The 24727-nt window shown below is 39.6% G+C and overlaps 1 protein-coding gene across 7 annotated transcripts in view; it reads right to left on the bottom strand.

The window, feature by feature from the left end:
• LOC147181003 (partitioning defective 3 homolog) overlaps window positions 1–24727 on the bottom strand; it is a 171696-nt gene that overhangs the window by 52291 nt on the left and 94678 nt on the right. For 4 of the 7 annotated variants that reach the window (XM_086076408.1, XM_086076433.1, XM_086076449.1 and 1 more), the window contains exons 10-14: window positions 20702–20841; window positions 19483–19611; window positions 14933–14983; window positions 7397–7585; window positions 6279–6449 (exon numbers count right to left, since the gene is read on the bottom strand). In XM_086076408.1, the coding sequence (XP_085932534.1) occupies window positions 6279–6449; window positions 7397–7585; window positions 14933–14983; window positions 19483–19611; window positions 20702–20841 (680 nt within the window). The remainder of the gene's footprint in view (window positions 1–6278; window positions 6450–7396; window positions 7586–14932; window positions 14984–19482; window positions 19612–20701; window positions 20842–24727) is intronic. The other 3 variants (XM_086076425.1, XM_086076417.1, XM_086076442.1) reach the window with 3 other exon arrangements.

The following is a 24727-nucleotide window of genomic DNA, read 5'->3' as shown; positions in this document are numbered from 1 at the left end:
AATGTAGTAAATCGTAGAATGTGCATTGTAAATGGAGTAAACCTATTTCAGAAGTGGAGTGAATCATCAAAATCAAGTGAATCGTATCGTAAAAAGGAGTAAATGGCATTGTTACTAGAGAGATACCTTATTGTAAATGGAGTGAATCAAGAATTGAGTGAACCGTATCACATTGGAATTGGAGTAAGTTATATCAAACTGAGCAACATAAAAACAGTTGGAGTGAATCATAACGCATGGTAATTGGAGTGAATTGCATCGACTCATAATTGTAGTAATTCGCATCGTGCCTTAAACTGAATTGCATCGCATGGTAAAAGCAATTTTCTTGTTGTTTCTAAAAACAAATCGGCAATGTTTCCACTCACACCAGCAAGCGTTCCATCACGACAGTAATGAACAGACAGCAGTATGCATGCTAATGCTAGCGGCATAAGATGGAAGAGGATGGATTTCCAATAGGCCAGCGAGCGTTCAGGCTTCTTATTAGCCTGCTAGCAAGCTGATGACATTCCTCTCAGGACTTGTGATGAGGCCCAATTTTAACCAGATAAATTGACCATTTTGCACTCCTCTTATCCATAAACACACATTCCTGGACTCTGCGGGATGGTGTGTGTGTGTGTGTCCAATGGATCATTGGCCGTATTGATTGGCTGCGGTTTGCTGCATTTACCGTCTAGACGGCGACAGCTGGAGCTATGAGGATTAGCATCGTTGTGTGTGCCGCGTCACAAGCGATAAGACTCTCTGTGACTCGCTACTATTGTGTTGTCTATGCACCAGTGGGCAAACAACACATCCATGGCGAATCAGGAAAAAAAACATTCGCGGTAAATCAGATATGGGACAATCCAAAAATCTGATATGGGACAATCCAACTGCAGATCAGGTATACCTGGTCAATGCAAGCAATGTCATCGGATGGCCCATCTATTACGATAATGTCTACTATGTAAACAACCACCTATGATGAAAAACACCCGAGGTAAATCAGATGTTTGCCAATGCAACTGCAGCATATTGGATCTCGTGGGGGACATCCGTCAATGCAACTGCAGCTTATTGGATATAGGAAATATCTTGTCAATAAAAACTGACGACATTAAAATTGGCAAATCCATAATGTGGATTATACAGCGACATATTAGGGCCACGTGTAAATCTATATTTTTTTAGAGGGCGGGGGCAATATTCGGAGAAAAAAAAACGTAGCCACTTTATAAAGTCATAAATTTGCGAGTTTTTTCTCGCAAATTTGCGACTTCAGAAAAAGCACGCAAATTTATGACTTTATAAAGTGGTACATTTTCCAGTTTATTAACTGGCAAATTTGCAATTTTATTAAGTGGCAGATTTGCAAGAAAAACCCCTCAGAAACTAACGAGAAATACACGTAGCATACTACTCGGATATTTGTGCCAATACTTTTTGGTCGGGTTTCCAAATAAGGAGCTAGTAATTACTTTAGCAGAGATTAACCATATGATGATAAGCATTCGCTTTTTTGAAGCGTTGGGTACGGCCAGCGACAATGACCCCTCGCTTTGCGAAGGTCCACACCCTGAGGATCAAGCATTTAAGTTAATTTGTTCAAATGTATATTTACTTGTACATTTATGTTTCCAGAATTATTATTTACACGTTCATACATTTTTTTTTTTTTTTGTACAAGTAGCTAAATTGATGTGTCAAATCTGCTGCTCTGTCATTCACTCACATTTACCTAAAGTATGCTAGCATCTGATTGGTTAGTGTTAGTCAGCTGATAGGGGATCAGGAAGTGTTGTCGCTCTAGCTGTTGTGTATGACGAGTAAAGTTAAAATTAAGAATGAATCCGTCTGCATCCTTCCTTTTCATTTTATAAACAGTGTCCCATTAACCACCAATGAATCCTCACATTAGACTACGTGTAGTTTTTGCTCGCACATTTAAAGTGGCAATTGCGAGTTTTTTCCCCTCAGAATATTACCACTCCTGTGAAAATAATAATAATAATATTAATAATAATACATGGCCCTAATACGCCGTCGTAGGATTCTAGGGATGAAACGATTAATTGAATAACTTGCATGTTTTGATTCTACAGCTGGGCGATTAATAAAATAATAAAAAAAAAATTAAATAAATAAAAACTAAGAAACTTATAATTGATGTTAGAATTCATGATTGTTTTATGGTAAACTATAATGTTAAAAGTTACAATTACCAAATTTTTTTTCAGTCAATCTGATGTGCGCTTTCAATTCCATTGCTTCAATGCAATGCTTAATTGTCACTCATATTAGCGGAGTCCCGCATCATTCACCAGTCCAGAATGTGCCTTTTAAAGCCACACACACTTTAAGTCATAGATACTATAGTGTGGAACAGGAGTATAGCATCCCCAAGAGGACAACTCTTATGCCTGCACCGGCTCACATGAATATGAATTATGTTAAATAATGCAGCTTTAGTTGACACACATTTACAGAAACAACACACCAGTGGTGAATTTAAATGATATATACCATATGATAGTGGTACATATATTTACCAATGCAATACACGCAAATGCAAAACACACAGATAGGTCTTTTTTTTTTAAAGCAACAGAATGTGTCATTGTAATGTGCCAATCATATCAAAGGAACAAAAGGGGAAAAAAATCAATTTAATATATTTTCCATTTTGCGTGACAATGTCAGAGATGTAAATTTTACAATGTGTTTACCGTTGTATATCTTGTATCCTTTAAGTGGTGCGCCGCATCATACTGAAATGTGTTCCTAATATTGTGGTGCAAAAGACAGGTTTGAGGGTTTTCCAAGGCGCCGCTGTGTGTTGCTCTTGACTTAAAATGAGGTAGTTAATGAATTTGGCCGGCCGAGGTAATAGCGGGGAGGGGACGGTGGGGATGGGGCTGGCGGGTTTGAGTCGCTGGTGTGCTGGGGGTGCGATTTGCTACGATGAGGGAGCACGGACAAGCCGGAGTGCAGCGTGTTGCATATTCAGACGGATAATTAAGCGGCGGGAAGGTCTGGATCACGTCAGGCGGCCGCTCTGAGTTGGCTGGGATTGAAGATGTAATAAGGATGGAGGATTTGGGGTGGGGGGGGGGGATGCGGTCACGCGTGTGATTTATGCAAACATTTACAATTGTAAATTGGCTCCTCGGGAGGCGAGCCATGGGCAGGAAGGTAAATAACACATGATTTGATTCTACATGTCAAGTGCGTGTCACGTGTGCAAATAGCCTTCACACATCATATTACGCACTCGCGCATATTTGAAGAAAATAAAAAAGTCTAAACCTGTTTGTCTGGCTGCTGTTTTTTTTTTGTTTTTTTATCATAATACAATCCCACTGGGGAAATCAAACAATATATAGTTGTGCCTCTCAAAAAGTATCTCAAATTCCCCATTAAAATGAATGGGAATGCTCTTCCTAATTTTTTGTTAGTTTGTAATGTCGTTTTAAACAGAAAAAGGGCACTCTGGAATATTGTACTATAAAAAGCTTCTCATTAATCACAGATTCTTCACAGAGGATAAAGAATATAAGCCTGTTAGTATTATTGTCATCTTTCTACATGTTGTTCCACCATTTCTGTTTCGCCTTAAGACTTATTTTTTACAATCTTTCATTTGGCTAAATGACACTGGCCTGTTTGATTGCCGCTTCTCTATTTTGTTCCCTCCTCAACTTGGGGAGGGATTTAGGCGTCAATGACCAAATTTGATGTTGCTGTGAGGAAATGTCAATTGGGAGTAGCAATAAACTTTGAACTAAATTGTTCACTATCTGTCCAACTGCAACTAAATCAGCCATACAACAGATCCTGCCTCAAAAAAACGTGTTGGTCGCTCAAATCTCAAGGCATCACAATTATGACATGTTGACACACATTTGTGTAAGTTAAATTGAAAATGTTACAATTTGTCAACGTAATCTGTGACAAGAGGATCTCTCAGGTACCATTTTCATATGTGGGAAGGCGGGGTTTTAGTTTTTGTATTTGGGAGGGGGGGGGGGGTTCAGACACGAGATAGCCTGCGGCCCAGTAGCTGAAGTGCGGACAAGCCGCCATGGTGCCTTGAACCTGAATACATGAATGCACAAGCAGCTAATACACAATTACTTGCGCACAAGTGACACACACCTTGATATGCACCCACACACGCCACATGTTGAGCAAAAACAAAAAAGAGCTCCGAGCTTGAATCGGTCTTTCAATTAGCAGACGGGCCGAGGGGAAATCTAAAGTTTGGTTGAAGGAAGATGAGAGCGAGGCAGCAGAGGAAAAGTGCCAGAGGCGCGCTCAAGTGCACATTCGCAGCACGTGCACGCTCACATGCACACTCACAAAGCCAGCAAGAGGGACTCAGGTGCTGACACCCTGCCCAAACACAACATTGTCGACATGGAGAACGCGTACAGTGCAGCTCACTTCACAGTCAGATTTTTTTTCTATACAAGGGCGGCGTGCTGCAGGCAGTGCACCTTGAAAAGCCTGGCAGCTTTTAGAAATCATGAAACAACACTCCCTTTGCTCTAAATAAGATGATAATTTATGCAAGGTTAAATCAAATGAAATTTCAAAGGAATTCTCAATGGGACTTCAAGTCAAATGGCAGAATTCAATCTGAATGTTCTGGAAAAATGGAAGTGTTTAGTTGAAAGTGCTGTGATGCACGTTAATAGAGTCTTCATTAAGGTATCAAAGTCAAACACTGACGTTAACTTATCCACTCCCATCCATTTTTTACTGAAGCAACCCCCTTCGCTCCAGGCAGTTTTACTGGATTTTGACTGATTTTGCAAGGCCCACAAAAAATTGTGTTCTATTGCTATAAAAACATGGAACCCACAATAAGAAAGATTAGTCTCTTCTTTCATCAGGAATAAAAGTGTATTTCTATCTTGTTTACATTTTGCAGCAATTAGCATTAGAATATAGCTAAGTTTCATCATTATTCACACATCTGTTTCAAACATTGGGGGAAAGAGCTTTTTGCAACATGGCCATGGTTGATCTCTTATACTCTCCGTTTTTGTAATAACTACCATTGCTTCAACCATTCTCTTCAGTTCTGAGGCTGCATCAAAGCCTTCTGTATGATCTAGCATTAAAAAAAAACCATTAAAAAAACATACATGCGTCTTTGGGAGCATGGTAATATTTAACGTATTTGTATACGTTTTGGGGAGCAAATGAGTTAATAAGTTAACTCATTTGCTCCCAATAAGATCACATGCTCTTGGGTCTTAAATTGTAAGAAATGTCAATGAGCTTTAGCCACCATCACACGAGACACTTACTGCCCAATAGTTTACTTATGCAAGATGCAAAGGCTCACATGTGCATGGGTTGATTTTCCTTTGGCATTTTATGAGACACTATTTGGTAGGGGTGTTAGAAAAAAATTGATTCGGCAATATATCGCAATGTTACAACGCGTAATTCTCGAATTGATTCGATATGTGGCCGAATCGATTTTTAAACATACATTTCTTTATGGAAATATTTAACAAAACGTCTTACTTAGGGTTAGGATTCACACATTAAGCATGGAAGAATGTTATATTAATGGAACATTAAGCCTTAATATTTTATTTTAGTGCTGTTCAAACATGAAACAGACTGCAACCTGTTTGTTAAATGCAGTGGCTCAGTTATAAGCCTGAATTTATAAATACATAATAAATAAATAATAAATAAATAATAAATAAATAATAAATAAATAATAAATAAATAATAAATAAATAATAAATAAATAATAAATAAATAAATACATAATAAATGAATTATAAATAAATACATTTTCATACAAATCTTACAGTGTACATGTACAAGTTTACTGATTAGTATTTTCTAAATTTGAGTTTTAAAAAAATCGCAATAATCAATTTATAGATTCGTATTGAGATTAATCAGTATCGAATCGAATCGTGACCCATTAATCGTGATACGAATCGAATTGCCATGTACTAGACAATTCACACCCCTACTATTTGGAACGAGACTACATTTTTTGCAAAAATGTCAAAATTTAAATGGCGCTTAAAATTCCAATTAAACATCATGAAAATCAATTCAGCCACCTCCAAAGTCTCAAAATGTGTGCCTATATACAAAAGTCTGCAATTCCAAGGCAAGAAATCAGTATGCCTCACTTAAGCTTTCATTAATTTGCAACTTACCAAAAGAAAGCAGACACATTTGAAGCTGTATGACTCAAGTGTTCAGTTAATCTGTTTGGCTTTTTCTTTGATTTATTTTGTTCAATGACCCACCTGGCTTCTCTTTCCGACGCGTCTGGCCACAATGAGCTGGATCATGCCGCGTTTGTTTCCCTCAGTGGACATGGACTTGCGCAGCGTTTCCATGGCGTCCTGGTTGGTTTTACCCAGCAGCGACTCGCTGTTGACGGCAATCAGCTGGTCGTTTACACGCAGGCGCCCGTCCTGGATAAGGAAATCACATAATACACTAGACAGCTGCAATATTAGCATGCTAGTTAGCATTAGCACTAAAGTGTTTCAATTTGCTATTGTTGATACTACTAAGGCGCCATCTTATAGAAAAATACCACATACTAACTGGCTGGGGGGGGGGGGGGGTTCTCCAGTGAGCTAAAGCTAACAAACTTTGTTCAAAGGCTAGTAATTTTATTTTTACACCAAACAAAAAAAATAATAATCTGCAGTCCTTCAGATAAGCCAAATAATTAGCACTGCCTCTATACAATTTGAGCTAAGATAGCAATCTTTGCTACTTGCCTTATATTTACCAAGCATTTTCAATAAAAGTTTGGATCAGGCTTAAAAAACAAAATAAAAAACATTATTTTAAGCTAAACTGAAACAACTGTTTTTGGTTTCAAACCTTCGCTACAAGACTAGCTAAGTTACTAACGATTTCTTACATTAAAATGATCTGTCCATTAGTTAAAAAAAACAAAAAAACATTTCCATCCATTTATTTAAAAATAATTATTCCATTATTTTAAATTAACGGTGCAGAAAATGCACAAACCTAAAGCTTATGGTTCAGTTAACATCCATCAGAAAAACCTGCAATATTTTTTATCATTAATGTTTACAAATGTCTTATATCAACACAAAGATAATTTTAAGTTAAACAAGGTCTCCAAACGATTAATCAGTGATTAAAATAACTTGATTAAATTGATCATCGATTAATTCTTGCACCCCTAGTTAATATGTTAACCTACAAGCTGAATTAAGCTAAGCTAGCCATTTATATGATTTTATTTACTTGAAAAGTTAAACATTACATTTGGGTTAACAGGCTAATTGTTGTAAGTGGTGTTAATGATTAAAAAAAAGGCACATATTGTATCTCCAAACAAAAAGACAAAATTTCTGAGTATTTTAAAGGGTAAACCAACCTTGCATGCGGCCCCTCCGTTGATGATGGACTTGACAAAGATGCCGAGGTCAGCGTGGTTCTCCTTGGACCGGTTCCCCTTGACGCTGACACCCAAGCCCGCAGAGCCTGAGTCGCTCAGCGGAATCTCGAAGGTGAGGAACTCACGAGTGCCATCTGGCGTCAGCACTAGCTCGTCCTCCTCGGGCTTCTGGCACCAGAAAAACAAACTTAAAAACAAACAAACACACACACATTTTGGGAAAACAGACCTTGATTGTGGCTTCTTGAAGAGACACGGTTCGGCATTCAACACATTTTTTGGGGGGTGAAAATTCACCTTCAATATTGTACAAATTGGAATGCCAATGCAAGACGTCAGTATACCTTTAAAGGTCACAATTGGAACACATTTTTTGTGTAAACAGACCTTTAGAGTCGCATAAAACTTTGGAAGACACACATACCTCAACAATGTAGTTCAACAATTTCCAAAAGATTAAATGTGCGTGTGGCTTTTTGGAGCAAACAATTTCACATTCAACCAAATGTTCTGTAACTGAAATTCACATATACAAGTCGGGAAAAAATTGGTAGTTCCAAGTTGGAATTCCAAAGTGTTGGGCTTTCCGACGTGAAATGCAATCATGCAAGCATTTCCTACAACAGCTCATTCCAGCAAATCAGAATCCAACCCATTTTTTTTGTGAAAATTCACGTTCAAAACTGCACAAAAACAGACATCAGAATAGCTCACAAGAGTTCAGCTCAGTGAGCTCCATAAGACTTTGGTGTTTTATATTTTCTCTGGCTTTTTTTATGACAAATTTAGAAATGTGTCCATAATGTATTTATTTATTGCAAAAAACAAAGTCTACGTAACATAAAAATTTGGAATTACAACATGAGATGCCAATTTGGAATTTAACCATGTGACCAATTTTGCCAAAAAGCACACTTTAACTCTTTGACTGCCATAAACGTTATAAAACGTTTAGCATAAACCTAGGGAAGGGCGCCGAGGACGTTAAAAGACGTCCCCTATGTTTTTTTTTTTTTTTTTCAAAAACGGGTGCAGGAAAGCCTTGGGCAGCTGTGCTGAAAGTATCAGGCAGATATGATTAGTCAAAGACTCGTTTTGGCCCCTAGAGGGCAGCGATGACTCTCTTTGCACAAGGTTGGATGGGCCGCCCACCGTGGGCGTCAGTAGAAGACGTGAGGCGGAGCTAGAGTGTTGAGGAGACAATGGCTGATCCAAGCCACAATGGCTAGACCAAGCAACCGGTTACAAGCAGCTCACGCTTGAGCATTTTTTTCAAAGACGGAAAGCATCAATCAATACTAAAAAGCGCATTGATGTCAACGATGATGATGACAACGAGCTCTACGCCAAAGTTGGAAGCTTTGGCCTGTTACTATCACGTAGTAAGCCTCACCGGCTACGCGCGGCTAGCGCGGCTAGCGCTGCTAAGGCCGGAAAACGCACACAATAGCCGGCCGGGTACTTCTGCACAAGCGGACATTCGATCGGGCGATGGAGAGTTGGCATCGACCAATGCAGATTGATGATGATGATGATGATGACTGCGAGTTTGACGCCAAAGTTGGAAGCCTGGACGTGTTTACGATCACGTAGTAAGCCTCACCGGCTACGCGCGGCTAGCGCGGCTAGCGCTGCTAAGGCCGGAAAACGCGCACAATAGCCGGCCGGGTACTTCTGCACAAGCGGACATTCGATCGGGCGATGGAGAGTTGGCATCGACCAATGCAGATTGATGATGATGATGATGATGACTGCGAGTTTGACGCCAAAGTTGGAAGCCTGGACGTGTTTACGATCACGTAGTAAGCCTCACCGGCTAGCGCTGCTAACGCCGGAAAACGCGGAGCTGCACAAGCGGACATTCGATCGGACAATGAAGAGTACCCCGAGTCCAATGCATATTCATCGGAGGAGCGGGTACAGTCTGATCACGGAGAAGACACTGTTTCTGGACTACGATGCCACCATGAATGGAGTGGATAAAATGGATCAGAACATCTCCTACCAACCCGGTATAGCAACTGAAGGACACGGGGAAGCGAGACGTAACACCACCGTAACGTAACCGTAGCATGATCCTGATATTAGACTTGATGACACACTGCAGTATATACTTGCTATTCCCCGGAAAAAAACGGCCTGCAAGAAAGTGGCACACGCGAAGAGGCAATCTGTTGTGCAAATGCTGTAACGTCTCTTTGCACGCAGGAGAGTGTTACAAAAAGAAAAACTGTCGTTGAAACATCCACATATTTGTAAATAGCACCACAGTTGCACACATTTGTAAATAGTTTGCCAAATTGTTGTCAAATTGTTACACTGTTGAATGTAAATAAACGTATTTTGCTATCAAAAAACACTTTTTCATTCTTGGTGGTAGTGTTTTATAGAAGTAAAGCACTATTTAGGTGTTTGTGGCATCATTCATGGACAAAAAGAAGTGTCAAATTCACTAGAATGCATGAAATAATATCGTTTCACTAAAAGCTTGATTTCTCCGTATTTTGGTCCAACACAGGCGAAATTGGGTCAAACTAACCATTTTCTATTGTTGATTACTAAAGAACGGAATAAGGTAGAAACAAACTCTTTTTTTCTGATGAAAGATGAAAGTCCAATCTTTCATTTGGTAGTACGTGTGTTTCCATAGTCCAAACAGAACATTTTCTGTGGACCTTGAAAATCAGTCAAAATGCTTAAATCGGCTGGCACTGGCGGCATCCCTTTTCTGAAAACGTCTGGCAGTCAAAGAGTTAAACATTGCATAAGGCTTCAGAATTTCAATGCAAGATGTTATCATCTCACTCGGATCAGCAAGCTACAAAGGGGTTAACTCTGTTTTGCAATAGAAGTCCTGACTAAAGCATATTCTTTTGCTAAAATATGTATACAAATATATAAGTCATCCATAACTGCTTTGCTAAAGCTAAGTTCAGCAAGCTCCAACGGATTAACTATTTTTAAGACACGCTACAAGAATGGTTTCTTTAAATTGCCTGGATTTTTGTTCACTGCTGATTTTACTGCTTCGTTGCTATATTGTTGTTCATGTTTTAGTGTGGATTGTTGGATTATTTGAAAATTGCCATAGACATGACATTATTTTATGAAGGTGACAACCTGACCCTCAAACAGATTATAAACAACCAATGGCTTTTACAGGGGGGGAACAAATGCTGTTTGGGTCCTTTGTAGACATAAAGCATCCTTTTAGATACTGATACATTTGAAAAGCGGGAAAATAAATGCAATTTTAGAAGCTTAAATGGAAACATTGAATGTCATGGCCATCATGGCAAAACGAGCTCTCTCTTTCTCCCACCCACCACAACAGGTGCTCGTGTCTTTTTCTCCCTCCCGACAATAAATGGCATTCTCGCTGGCTCGTTATTTGACAGCTGTCCTCTGAATAGACGGGTTGCGTGCACGCCGCCGTCTGCCAATTATCGCGCACGCTTAATGAATTCAATCACCGGGCTCGCTGTCAGTGCGCCATTAGCTGCCTTTGTTTTTTCGGGAGGAGGAAGAGGGAGGAGGATGGAATGCATGGAGGAAGGAAGGATGAGGATGAGGAAAGACAAATAAATGCATCCTGGGATTTGGATGGGGAGAGAAGGAAAAAAAACAACAACCATGTTGCCTGTGATCATCAGCGAGTGCGGTGGAATAAATAATAAGACAACAGGAACATCATTACTTCTGAGGCCGGAATTCAATTACGCAGATAAATCAATCCTATTACGCTGGAAACCATCACAATACGAAGGCGGGAAATGATCTGTAGAGAGGGGAAATAACACAAAATAGGCCACGTGGCAGAAACAAGGTGGATTAGGATTGGAGTTTGTCAAAGTGAGAGCTCTGGAATTCTAGTGAAGGCCCGGCATCTTACTGAGCGGCAAAGACTTGCAAGTGTTCATAAAAGCAGCGAATGTTGATTTTTCGTCAGGGTTCTGACAAACTTCGGGTCATAATTTTTGCGACCGTTTGCAACCTTGAACGAACCTTGACGAAAAATCAACATTGCTACCTTGCAAACACTTGCAAGCCTTTGCCGCTCAGTGAGAAACGGACCTAAATGTCACCAGCCAAAATGGCCGACTTCCTGTTCTGTTTCAGACATAGGTCCATGAGACTTTTTTGTGCATCTGGTTGTGACCACCAATTTTGTGTCAGTATGTGAAAATTGTATCAGGGGCAATTTTTTTTTACTTTGTGGGGGGTGTCACTGAGTGAAAAATGGCAGACAGCCTGCTAAATTTTAGGCATGGATTCTTGAGATCTTTTCGTGTGTCCTGTCATAATAGACTTGTCCACCCATTTTCATGTTTATTGGTGAAACTAGCGTCAGGGGATAATTGTTCAAACCAAAATGGCCAACCAAATTCCTGTTCAATTAAAAGTAGGGTTGTCAAAATTAGTGCGTTAATTTTTAATTATTTTAACGCCATACATTTTTTTAACGCGCGAGTAATGACTGCCCCTTAGTTGGGAAGCCTGTACTGGGGGACTTCCAGTCGCAATGCAAAAGACACATTCATGTCAAAATTTTGCAGTAATAAATTGAATAACAATGCATATATAAGTTGTATTTTACAATTTTAAAAATGTGCAGAATTTCACAAGTTACTTCATGTTAAAGATTAATATGAAAAGAAAAATGCACTGAGCTGTCACTAAAGTCTTACAAACGCAATTATGCCATCGAGTGGCAAAAAAATTTCCTCAACACAAATCCATATCGTTTTTTTACAGTATATCTTTTTAATTTTAAAATGGTAAATGGACTGCTATTTATATAGCGCTTTAACTACACCATATGGTGCCCAAAGCGCTTGACAATTTAAGCCTCACATTCACCCATTCACACACACACACACACACACTCCTACACCAGTGGTCGGCGTTGCCAGGTCCACTGGGAGCAAACCGGGCTTCAGTGTCTTGCTCAAGGACACTTCGACATGGTCACCAGGGGTGAGGTTGGAACCCAAAACCTCACAGATGGGAGACGACCACTCAACCACTGAGCCATGGTCCTCAAGTCCTCTTAACTAAATTTTATGAATTATTATGAAATTACTATATCAATTACTAAAAGATGCAACCATATTTCTATTTAACATTTTTTGTTGAGTATGAAAATTGTGAGGAAAAAATTATTTTATTGTACATATTGTATATTTATCACAGATATAAAATTTGTGATTAATCATAAGTTAATGCGATTAATTACGATTACAAATTTCAATCGCCTAACAACCTTAGTATTAAAACTTTTTTGTGCATCCTGTTACAAATACACATCTACCCAATTTCTTGCCCATTGTTGAAACTGGTGATGGGGGCTGATTTTTTTGTTCCCCCAGGCTTTGCAACTGTGAAATGGCTGCTTCAAACTAGAAGCTACGGCGTTTTGGGGGTTTGTTTAGATTTTTTTGGCTTCAGCGTTCAAGTCTTCAGCAGAAGATGAGATGTTTTACTCTCTTTAGAGGCTACAAGACCAATTACATCTTCTTGGATTGACACATACATACACACACACACACAAACACAGAGACGCACACACGCACACGCACACACACAGTGTCTGGAATGATTAGCGGGTCGGCACCCGTGTTCAACTTGGACCCAACAGAGATGTCATCTTGAAGGCAGAGAAAAGTTGCTGCAGGCCAAATTTCTCTCTCTCAGGGAAAATACATTTTTAAAAATACAGGGGGAAAAAGCGTAAAGGAGATGGAGAAATGAAGAGAAGAAGGAGGAAGGAAGGGAGGGAGGAAAGGACGAAAGAAAGTAATAATGGGGGAACAGGAAGGAGCAGGAGGGATACAAAAATGGAGAAAGAAAAATATGTATCATTGAAATCACTCTCTCCTCTTTTTTCCCCTCTGCGGTTCTGACACGGGCCCTGTGGCTGTGTCGTTTCTGTGGTGACCCGACCAGTCAACTGGCTGACAGCACCGAGGAGGCGCGGTGAGGAGTTGAGGTGCACTGAGCGTCAGGTGGGAGGCTGTTGGATGCAGGCTCGATGTCACCATGCATGCACGCGCACAGACAACAGGCACTTGGCACGCGCACAGATGTGCACGCATGAACACACACTTACACACATATCCACTCTCACAGCCAGCAGTCACTCACTGCCTCAGTCACACTCACACACACTCAAGCATGTACACAAACACACACACTTTGTCTTTGCATCATCGTGAGGACATCTCATTGACATGATGCATTACCTAGCCCCTTCCCCTAACCTCTAACTATCAAAAATTATTTCCTACCCCCATTCCTTACCCTAACCTCAACCATAACCCAATTCAAACCTAAACTCTAAAACCAAGTCTTGACCCTCAAAAAGAGGTCCGAACTTGTAGGGACCACCAAAATGTCCCCACAATTTAGAGCCGGTCCCCACAATGGTAGTTAAACCTGGAAAAACACACGTGTATGGGCCCCACAATGTAGCAAAGACATAAGTACACACACGCACGCACACACTTTCTGACTGACTGACACAAACATTCAACAAGTCCCACCGACTAGACTTCCTGATTGCATGTGACAATGTCAACGATCTCATTAAATGCTATTTACGCCATACCATGCTAACACATGCTAACAACAGATGGCCGTGAGTGCGTGTGTGTGTGTGTGATACTATTCGATAGCTTCCTGGCACAGTGCCGCCAGCGCATTATTGTTGAATTGCACGATAACATAAGCAGCCACTTCCAATAAGCCTCTATGACTAATGGCCTGCACAACATGGTGCATCGACGTCTCGCCTTATGGCGCCATTACGCCGTCATCATCGAGACATCATGACAGACGGATAACTATCGTTGTTGTTGAGGCCTGGAACTGCCGGGAACACGTGCGTTTGTGTGCATACGTGTGTGGGAGTGAGTATCAGAGTAAGTATGTAAGAGTGCATGAGTGAAAGTGAGTGAATGCGAGCTTGTGCGTGAGAGTGAGGTAAGAGAGAGTGTGTGGTTTGAGGGAGTGAGCGTGTGGGTCTGAAGAAAGTGTGACTCTATGGAAGTTTGTACAAGGTTGTTGCAAGAATTTCCAAGTTGCTTGACGGGGGAACGCTCCACAGATGCCCGCTGTTTACGCGGGGCTCTCGAGTGTTTACGAGCGGGACCGCTACTAAAGCGCGCCTCCGAATCAGATGTGCACACAAACTTTTTCCCTGACTTTTTCCCTCCGCCTCCGACCAGAACCAAAAAAAAAGACAATATTTTTACAATTGACCTCATGTGTTGCCATCCAGACGGACTGACTCGTTCGCAGACTACAAATGAAGACAGGGTTTTTTTCCCTGCCTGACACGCTATCCATACAAGATGGATTCAAATTGGTCCTCACTTTCACTTTCCATGACTACAAAACTCATTGTTTTTCTTTTCTTTCTTTTTTTATCCACTTGCTACAGATTACAAATATCCACACAGAGGGGATTAAGCAAAGGAGCAAGAGGCGGAGGTTGGGATTTGATGGGGGTCTTACCAAATCTCTGGAGCTTTGCATCTGCATCTGCATCTGGGCCTCACCGCCCTGCTGGAGATCACACAAAAACAAGCACAAGTTCCAATGTGACAAACAGCACAACACAAGACAACAACTCAAAGGTGTCAGATTACATCGAGCCTGGGTGATTATTTTTGTGTGGGGGAGGCTCTCTTCCAGAAGGGTACCAGTGTTGGAAAAATGACATGTATTACGTTACCATTGTAGGGCTGTAATAATAATAATAATTGATTATTTCGTTGAATGAATCAAATAATAAAACACAATTTTAATTTCCATCCCTATAGTCAAAAATTGGGCATTATTAATTCAATGTGCCAAAAAACAGTTACAGGTTTGGTCCATCAAATCAGCAAAAATGTTGCTCATGTTTTCCAAAGTAAAAGCTGATGTTTTGATTCAACACAAAGATAATCAGTCTGCTTTCATGGAGGACTACAGAAATTGGAGAATATTTACTGTTAAGAAACTAGAATTCCAAGCCAAGAATTCAAAATTATTATTATATAGACAATATGAATTTTATTTACAGTAATTTCTGGACTATAATGTGCACCTGACTATAAGCCGCGCTAGCTAAATTTGGGGAATACTCGAGTTTGGTACACATATAAGCCGCACCCGACTGTAAACCGCAGATGTTTTAATGTTACCGCACCAGGTTCCCGCTACTTTCTTTTCCATTATGCGGGCACAAATTGTCTTGCTCTCGTTCTGTCTCTCCTACTGTATTTGGGCTCACTTGGTTTGTTTTGCTCTGCCTGGCGCTCTTGCGCTTCCTTTATAGTGCGCCCCATTGTGATCTAATGGATAAGCCGCACCTTTGTATTAGCTGCAGGGACGAATGCAAGTGAAAAAAGTAGCAACTTGCAGTTCAAAAATTACTGTAGATTCAATGATCAAGTTCTCGCTTGCTCAATTTATTTTAAAATATGTTTGTTTGTTTTGGTATGTTTTTTTCCTTTTCAAAAAATTGGGTTCATGTTACATGTTTGTGCATGTAAAATTGAATAAAAAGTAAGGCTGTCAGTTTAACGCGTTAATCTAGATTAATTAATTACGCGCAAATTAGTGCGTTAAAAAAAATAACACAATGAGGTACCGCACGAATGCTATTTTTAGACTGCAAGGTAGCGTGACTTCAGCAGCTTGAACCGGAAGGAAGTCAAAAATGAAGCCGGCTCATTGACCAGCAATGCAAGTAGTGCTTGTTTTGTTCTCGTTTATCTCCGGAAAAAAAACATGCCGAGTAAACACAGTCGTTGTGGAACTTGCAGAAGCGACTCCAGACACTACGACCGTCCACATATGAAGGATGTATTCTTTATTCGTTTCCCGAAGCCCAAAATTCAGAGGGATAAATGTGAACGTGGATCAACTTGTTCGGACGTCTAAAAGAGCTGTTAAATGTCAGCAAAGTGAGCATTTCACCTTTATATGTAGTAAACATTTTGTTGGGGGTCATGCATGCATGCTCCTACGATGACAATCATGTGATTGTTGGCCACCGCCGTTCCGAAGAGGTAAGAGATTGTCCTTATATATTTTTTTATTTTTGGGCGTTTAGCACTACCCCGAGTGCCGGACGACAATAATGAATGCCGAGGAAAAATATTAAAATGGCATTGTATGAAAATGTATCTGTAGGGCCTTTTCTGAATTAAGGAAACTGGTTTATAAGCGAGAAGGATATTATTGGTTGTGCCCAAGAATTTCCGAGTAGAATTGTGATTGCTTCACACACAAAAAAGCAATACAAATTTAACCCCAACAACTGTCAAAGACGTAAGACAACCAGATATGACAGACAGGGCATATGGTGCTAAAGGAAGGATAGATAGGAATGTGATAATTGGAGAATGTCAGTGTCAGTAGCATAAGACAATGTTTTGAGGGGGAGAAAAAAAAACTTTACCTCTGAAACAGTTCGGCGTCGTCTTTTTTAGCCATCTACACTCAAGTCATCTCCTTAATTGAACATTAGTATGTTTTTTGACGTCTATAGCAGTGAAATTTGGCACCAGGGATACCATTCTCGGACAGAATTAGCAGATTTAGCGCAGTAGACATCTCGCTAGTAGACTGTTTACATCTAGCATGACTGGCCCGCCGAGTTTGACCCCCTCGCTAGACTCATGAATATTCTAATTAAGTGTGGTGACGTATATCTTGCGGTACCCCGTTGATTGTGAGTGGCAAGTCAATGCGCAAGCATTTGAAATTTCGCCCATTGAACGACCCGTGGGCTGCAGTCGGCGCCACTAGAAGCAGAGAGACAACAACAAATGCGAATGCGGCACACGAGGCAAACTTTGACGCAGAGTTCACACTGACTGCATGACGAATTACTGAAATTCACACAAAGTGCGTTGCATGAGCTGTACGTGTCCGAAATCTACGAGACCGCAAGATAACGGGGGTTCACGCTGAAGAATTGAATTCATGTCGCTACTTGTAAACAATAACCACGCTTGCCTGTCATTCACATCGATGCTTTTTGGACATTATCTCTGTGACTTCTACTTCTATGATGTGATTAATAATGTTTACAGGAGAAAACTTGTATATTTTTTATTAAAGAATTACACCTGTAATTCAACAAATCTAATATTGGGGTCTAAGGAACTAAATAAAAACTAATAAAAGAAAAAGAGGGTGTTCAAAGCAGGACATACCGTCCACTGTCAACATTTTTTTTACCACAATAATATTTTTTTAAATAATGCCTGACCTAATTGGTTTGTTGATGTGCTTAAACTTTTTCTTTTGTGTTTGATTTATGAAGCAAACTTCAAAAATAAAAATGTGGATTGCAAATCTTCTCTTCTTGGTTTATTAAATTGATTCGTCATGCAGTACAATTTTGTAATGTCCTAGAATTTTGGGACCTTTGGCAAATATGATGATATTATAATAGATTAATTAGATTAATTAATACAAAATCCTGTAATTAATTAGATCATTTTTTTAATCGCCTGACAGCAATAATAAAAAGTTAATTAGAAAAAAAATTAAACAATGCAAGATTCTGACTATAACCTCTAACCCCTTTCCCAGCGTGTCCTATTACTGCGTAGAACTGAACTACAATGAGGGTGCTTGTGTGTATGTTCAATATCCATCTTTGTAAATGTCAAGTTGACATTACAGTATGCATAATATCGCAAAAGTGCCCCCCCTTGCACAGACACACACACCCAAACCTGAAAAATGACGCCTCATCCTGAGCTCTGAGTTGGCCTGCTCTTTTCAAACAGACCTCTTCTCCGCCTGCCGCTCTAATCTAAAGACAACCTTCACTTGCTTCCCAGAATTGTCACCAATAAGTCACTTGATTGACACTCCTTTGGCCTCCACGGGAGACGGAAAAAAAAGAAAGAACCGAAGCCTCTATTCGACTTAACGAGCTTTGAGGCCAAGAGAGACTAGAGTTTCCACACAGACTGACGGATGCACGGACGTCCCTCCTCAATCTTGTGCGTAATTACGAGCGCACTTATTAAGGCAGCTTTTGATGCCGGCAGATGTGCGGGACATCACGTCTCATTTGCCGCACGGGGCAATTAGCACCAACATCTGGACTCTTTCCAACTTATCAGTCCACTTGATAAGTTCCTCACAAGCGGCACTGGGATGCAAGTAACACTTACAAGACATAAAATTTGAATAGTTTTTTTTCCCCACCACAAAAATCGAATTACTTATTTTATTCATTTTTCCCCTTTATAGAACAACTTTATAGAACTCTTTGCTTTATTTATTCGATATCAAACAAGTTTATTTTCAGCATTAACTGGAACAAATATACAGCAGAACCTCCTTTCCTTAACTCATTCACTCTCAGCCATTTTCACTGAAGCAACCCCTTTTGCTCCCGGCTGTTTGACTGGATTTTGCCTGATTTTGTAAGGCCCACAGAATATTGTGTTCTATTGCTATAAAAACATGGAACCTACCAAAAGAAAGATTAGAGTCTCTTCTTCCATCAGGAAAAAAAGTACATTTATATCTGTTTCCATTTTGCAGCAATTAGCATTAGAATATAGCTAAGTTTCTTCATTATTCACAAACCTGTTGAAAACAAAGGGGAAAATAGCTTTTTGCAACATAGCCCTGGTTGATCTCTTATACTCTGCTGCCACTGTTTTTGTAATAATTACCATTGCTTTAAGCGTTCTTCAGTTCAGAGGCCGCAAAGCTTTCTGTATGCTCTAGCATAAAATAACATAAACATTTATAAATACGTTTTTGGGACCATGGCACTATTTAAAATAGAACGCTGTTATACATTTTTCAGGAAATTTGTTAATCCGTTCCTGAAAGTTTGACCAAAGCCGAATTGTAAGAAAACAAAACAATATTTCCCATTGGAAATAACATACAACCAATTAATCTGTTCCATTTATAAAATATTAACAAATATATATATAGATATTTTAGAGAATAATTGTAGTTTGACAGACAGAAAAGTGTGTAATATACAGCCTGTAATGACTAATGACTGACAAACTAAGATAGAAAAGACGTACCGCTTCTTGAGGGAGAAAGGTGTCTTCCTGGCGGAGGATCAGCAGCCCCACGGTGCCCCCCATTGGCGTGGCCCTGAGGATGGACACCACCTCCTCTTGGGTGCGACCGTTCAGGTCAATGCCATTCACCTGAGCACAAGTGATAGCTGTTAATTCTCATATTTGCATTTTTATATATTTTGCACTCCATGCCAAAAGGGGATGGCATATTGTTATACCTAGCCTTAAAACCTTTACATGTACAAATACATTATGTTCGGAAAAAAATATAAGTATCATTCTGTAGTCCTAATAAACAGGACTTCCTCAAATTATCAAAAATTAGGTAGTTAAAATTAACTCAAGTTTAAACTTTAAACTAAAAAACATGTTTCTTTCAGAGGGGAAAGCAATATTTGTAGAGGGAAAATGTAGGGTTATTTTTCCTAGGTGGAATAAAGGAATTATTTTCCAAAAAAAAGGCTTACCTTTTCTGGAATGTCCTTTTTTCAGAACAAAAAAAAAAGGCGGGGGAAAAAAAAATCATTTTCTAGCACAAATTTCTTTTGAAAATTAAGTCTGTTGTACTTTTGAAGGGGAAAAAAATATTCTTATGGAATAAGGAAGGCTGGGCGATACTTCAATATCAATATAAAAAAAATATAAAGGATAAACACCTAATCAATATCAATACAAAATGCTTTAGACAGAAAAAAAATCAGGAAGCAAAAGCCGACCTCGGCAATCTGCATGCTGTAGACACCATTAAAAGCACATAAGTACAAATTTGTAGCACAAAAGCGTGTTTTGAGTGCACAAGAACTGTTTTTGTGAACCTTGTCGACTGAATCAGCCAAGATGTGCATACACTCGCATACATGCTTTGAATGGTATTTTTTTTTATTCAATAATTATCAATAGACTGATATGAAATACTTACATTGTGATACACTTTTTAGTCATATCGCCCAAGACTAAAATAAGGACATTTTATAGAAGAAAAAGCCATGGCATTTTCTTTGAAAGGGAAAAAGTAAGTGTATTTTTTTTTTAACAGGAAAAAAAAAGTTCCTATTACCGGTACTTTTTACAGAAGTATTTTTGTGAAGCCATAGTCTCATGAATCAAGTTTCATTTTGATTTTTGGGAACAGCCTGTATAATTATTTTCTTATGCTGTATGTTAATGTTACAAAATGGTTTTCCTATCGTCTTTTTTTCCTTTACCACATCCTCCTCACCTCGAGTAATCGGTCGCCAGCCTTGAGGCGTCCATCTTGAATGGCGGCTCCCCGCGGTAGGATGTTCTTGACGTATATGGGCGCTGAGCCCCCGATGGGGACGTCCCGCGACGTGATGCTGAAGCCCAAACCTTCCGGCCCTGCGGGTAGCCACCACAGTAAGAGCAGAAGTCCATTTAGAGACCACCATCTTGAGACTAAACAAAACCTTGAGGCGTCACCCAGAGGGAGTATTTATGTCATCAAGACAATCATAGCATGGTTGTTTTATTAGAATTTCCTGTGCAGCTCTGTAGACATGACAAATCCCTGTCACAACAATATATTCTTGTCCCTGTCATGCAGCCTAAATACAATAACTAAAATATTAGGATAAATCTTTGAAGAACTTCTGGAAATGGCAATGAGCGGCCACTTCAAACCAAAATAGCAGACTTCCTGTATCTTCTTCGGGCATGGTTTCAGCAGATTGTTTTGTGGGTCTGCTCGTGATAGACATGTCTATCAAATTCCATGGGGATGAGTTACACTGGATATACTTTGGCGAGTCAAGTGCATAACGACAAATCTTAATTTTTCACCGTTATGTTTTTTTAGTACTGTTCATAGCTATTTTAAACTAAAATGTTTGACTTCCTGTATCGTTTTTAGGGCACAGCTTGTTGAGAATATTTTGTGGGCCTACTCATGATAGACTGCCAACCAAATTTCATCTGGCTTAGGGGGCTGAATTTTCAAAACAATGTTGTGATTGCTGAGTTACTACTAGAGTTTTCTGTTTGATGACAATTTCATCACATTTCGCAGGCATGCATTTCCCATACAAAATGACAAAAATATTGTTTCCAATTTAAATCAGTTTAAATTTTGAATAAATTGCATAAAATCTTTAGGACAAATCTGTGACATCCCTGGAAAATGCAGAAAATGGCCGCTTTGAACTAAAATGTCTAACTTCCTGTGTCTTTTTGGGTATAGCTTCTTGAGATTTTTTTGCAGGTCCACTCATGGTAGACGTCCACCAAATGCCATGCTGCGAAGCCAAACTGGTTTCGGGGGCTGAATTATTAGACATAAACAACCATGAGCTTATTCCTAAGGTTTCTATTTAATGTCATCTATCTGTTCAAATTTGGTAGCTATCAGTCGGTCTTGGATTGAAGTCCAAACCGCAGCAGCAGACATCCTGTTAGTTTAACAACCTAAGTCCTTGAAACTGTTTTATGTGTCTACTCATGATGACTAGCCAATTTTATGCTTCATAGCAGGCTTGAAAGGATGAATTTTCAAAAACACTTTCCTACCCAATGACGAAAACCCAAATGTTTCATAATCTGTCTAGTATACAGTTCAAATTTGGTAGCATTGGACAAATTTTGTAGGACAACTCAGTTTTCTTTAATAAAGAAAAAAGACATCCTAAATTGTTTGCTTTTAATCAAATTGACAGACTTCCTGTTTGTTTTACAGCAGCGGACATCTTTGTAGGCCTATTCAGTAGTCATGACAAAACACGTCTACCAGATTTAATTTGCTGAGTTAAAAAGTAGCTTCGGGGGCTGAATTTTCTAAATTCTCCTTTGAGGCATGTTTTTATGGAAAGCAGTGAATCAACATCCTATTATGAGGACAGTTAAACAGAGGAAATGATGACTAAGATATCCTGTCCAGACTGCTCTCTTATTTGTGCCTGGGAATAAATTGTGGGAAGCAACAAGTTGGGACTAAGTGGATTTTAATTATGCAAAGGTCAGCCAGACGCTGGCAGCGTTGCCAAGGTAGCAACTTTTCCGACCCTTCTAGAGACTATTTTCCCAAAAAGTGACTACTAGTGAATGTTTTTTCCCGCTAAGAAACAGAAAACATGAGCGGAATCATTCCCACATTGTTTTGCTAAGACAAGGCATTAGTCCAGTGGAAGACAATCACAGGCTTATAAAGCACAGTCAGGAGAAGGGTACAAAATAATTTCCAAGGTATAAAATATAACGTGGACCACACTGGAGACAGTTTTAATTAAGTGCTATCACCAAGAACTCGACATTCCTCCAAAATTAATGAAAAGACAAGAAAACCGTCCAGGGAGGATGCCAAGAGGCCAAAAGAAAACACTGAAGGAGCTGCAGGAATTTCTAGAAAGTAGAGCCTGTTAAGTACATGTGCCAGCAGTCTCCCCTTCTTCATCATATAGCGGGTAAGGTAGCAAAACAAAAGCTTCATTTTACAAAAACAAGAAAAACAAACCTGAAATCTTCAAAACTCATGTGGAAAAACGTTGCATGGTCTGATAAAGCCAAGGGTGACATTTTCGGCCAGAATATGACAATAGCAAACATGACGCTGCTCATCAACAAAAACAACAACATACAGTACCCACAGTCAAGCATGCTGGTGGCAACATCATGAAAAGGGTCTGTTTTTCTTTATCTGGAACTGAGGCCTGAGTTATTGTGAATGTAATTATAAACAGTACCAAACACCAGTCAATAATAGCACAAAACATTTCGGTTTCTGATTGAAAGCTGAAAAAAAGAAGCCATCTCCTCCTTTAAGAGGGTGTGCACACTTGTGCAACCATCATTTATTTTCACTTCACTGAATTCCACAAGTCTAAAAATGGCATAAAATGATTACTACTACCTGTTGTACTTTTTCTATCATGTAAACCTGGTGTGTGCTTTTGATATTCACTGCCACAACATCACTCTGCTACTTACAGGATTCAAAGGTATAAACAATGCGAGTGTTTAATGCGTGCTGGGAGCAGTGGGATTAAGTGGAAACAAAACGGGATGAGGCGAACGGTCCTCTTGAGAGATCTGTCGCTAATCTCTCGCTAACGTCTGCCGCGGCAAGCAAGCGCAAGAGGACACGATGAGGAGATTTCAGGGTGAAGACCAAACAACAAGAAGCATCTGTTTTTGTTTTTGTCACGGATGAGAGAGAGAGGGGGGGAAAAAAGATTCTGGGAGGTTGCAATCCCGTTTTTGATGCAGCACAGGCGGCTGCTAAGCAACAAGCTCTTCCTCCTGCACCCCCAACTGAAGCCTTGGCAGAGGTGCACCGTGCACACGTGCCACCTGTGCCAAGACGTCCGTCGAAGGCAACGCCAAATTTCTGTGCAAAATGTTCCAAAGCCCACATGTTGCTTTTGTGACATGTGGATTCAAGTATTGGGACACTTTCCATCTACGGAAAGTTGAAATTACCCAGAATGGCAAAATATAAAATCAATGGGCTACAAACAGGAATACACTTTAAAAAAAATAAAAAAATAAAAAAATATTTTTTAGTCTCGAAAATGCACTTTTTAAAAGTAAAGTTTCAATACTGGATTAGGGTTTCAAAATAGGGCTGCTGAACAGGGTTGGTGTTTTTAATCAGGGTTTTAAGCTAGGGAGAGGTTTTCCAAATTAGGGTTTCAAAATATGATTTCCAACCAAGGTTGGGGATTCAAGTTAGCATCTCTAGCTAGGGTTAAGGTTTGTAGTTAGGGTTTTAAGTCATGGTTTCAAGACATGGTAAGGGTTTCTGAAACGGGTTCCAAAATAGGGTTTCTATAGCCAAGGTTTTGGCATAAAGTTTGGCTTTCTAGACGAGGTCAAGGTTTGTAGTTTGGGTTTCAAATCATGGTTTAAAGCTAGAGCCAGGTCTTCAAAATTGGGTTTTTAAATAGGGTTTTAATTGGAAATCCCAATCCTTCAAGCCAACTAGTAATATTTTACCATTTCCATTTGAAATTCAACCAAGACACGATGGCAAATGTAGCGCTTCCTGAACCTAAGATTGCTGTTTTGCGGTATATTAACGTTTTATCTCAGTAGGTGGCTATCTTGCTATATATTAGCATTCTTACCATTAGCATATTAGAATTTTCCCCAGCTCAGTAGGCTTTGGCGCTTCAGCAATTGTCCACAGAGGCACAACATTTTCACAAATCAATAGACTTCACACAGATCTGATCGTCTGGATTGGATTAATTAATATTTTGCATTTTATGCACGATTTGTGATCGACCATAATGTC

Source organism: Leptonotus elevatus, chromosome 1, assembly GCF_054856555.1.
Source record: "Leptonotus elevatus isolate MCC_2025b chromosome 1, RoL_Lele_1.0, whole genome shotgun sequence".
In the NCBI taxonomy this organism is placed as follows: Eukaryota; Metazoa; Chordata; class Actinopteri; order Syngnathiformes; family Syngnathidae; genus Leptonotus; species Leptonotus elevatus.
This window is presented reverse-complemented; position numbering and strand designations above follow the sequence as displayed.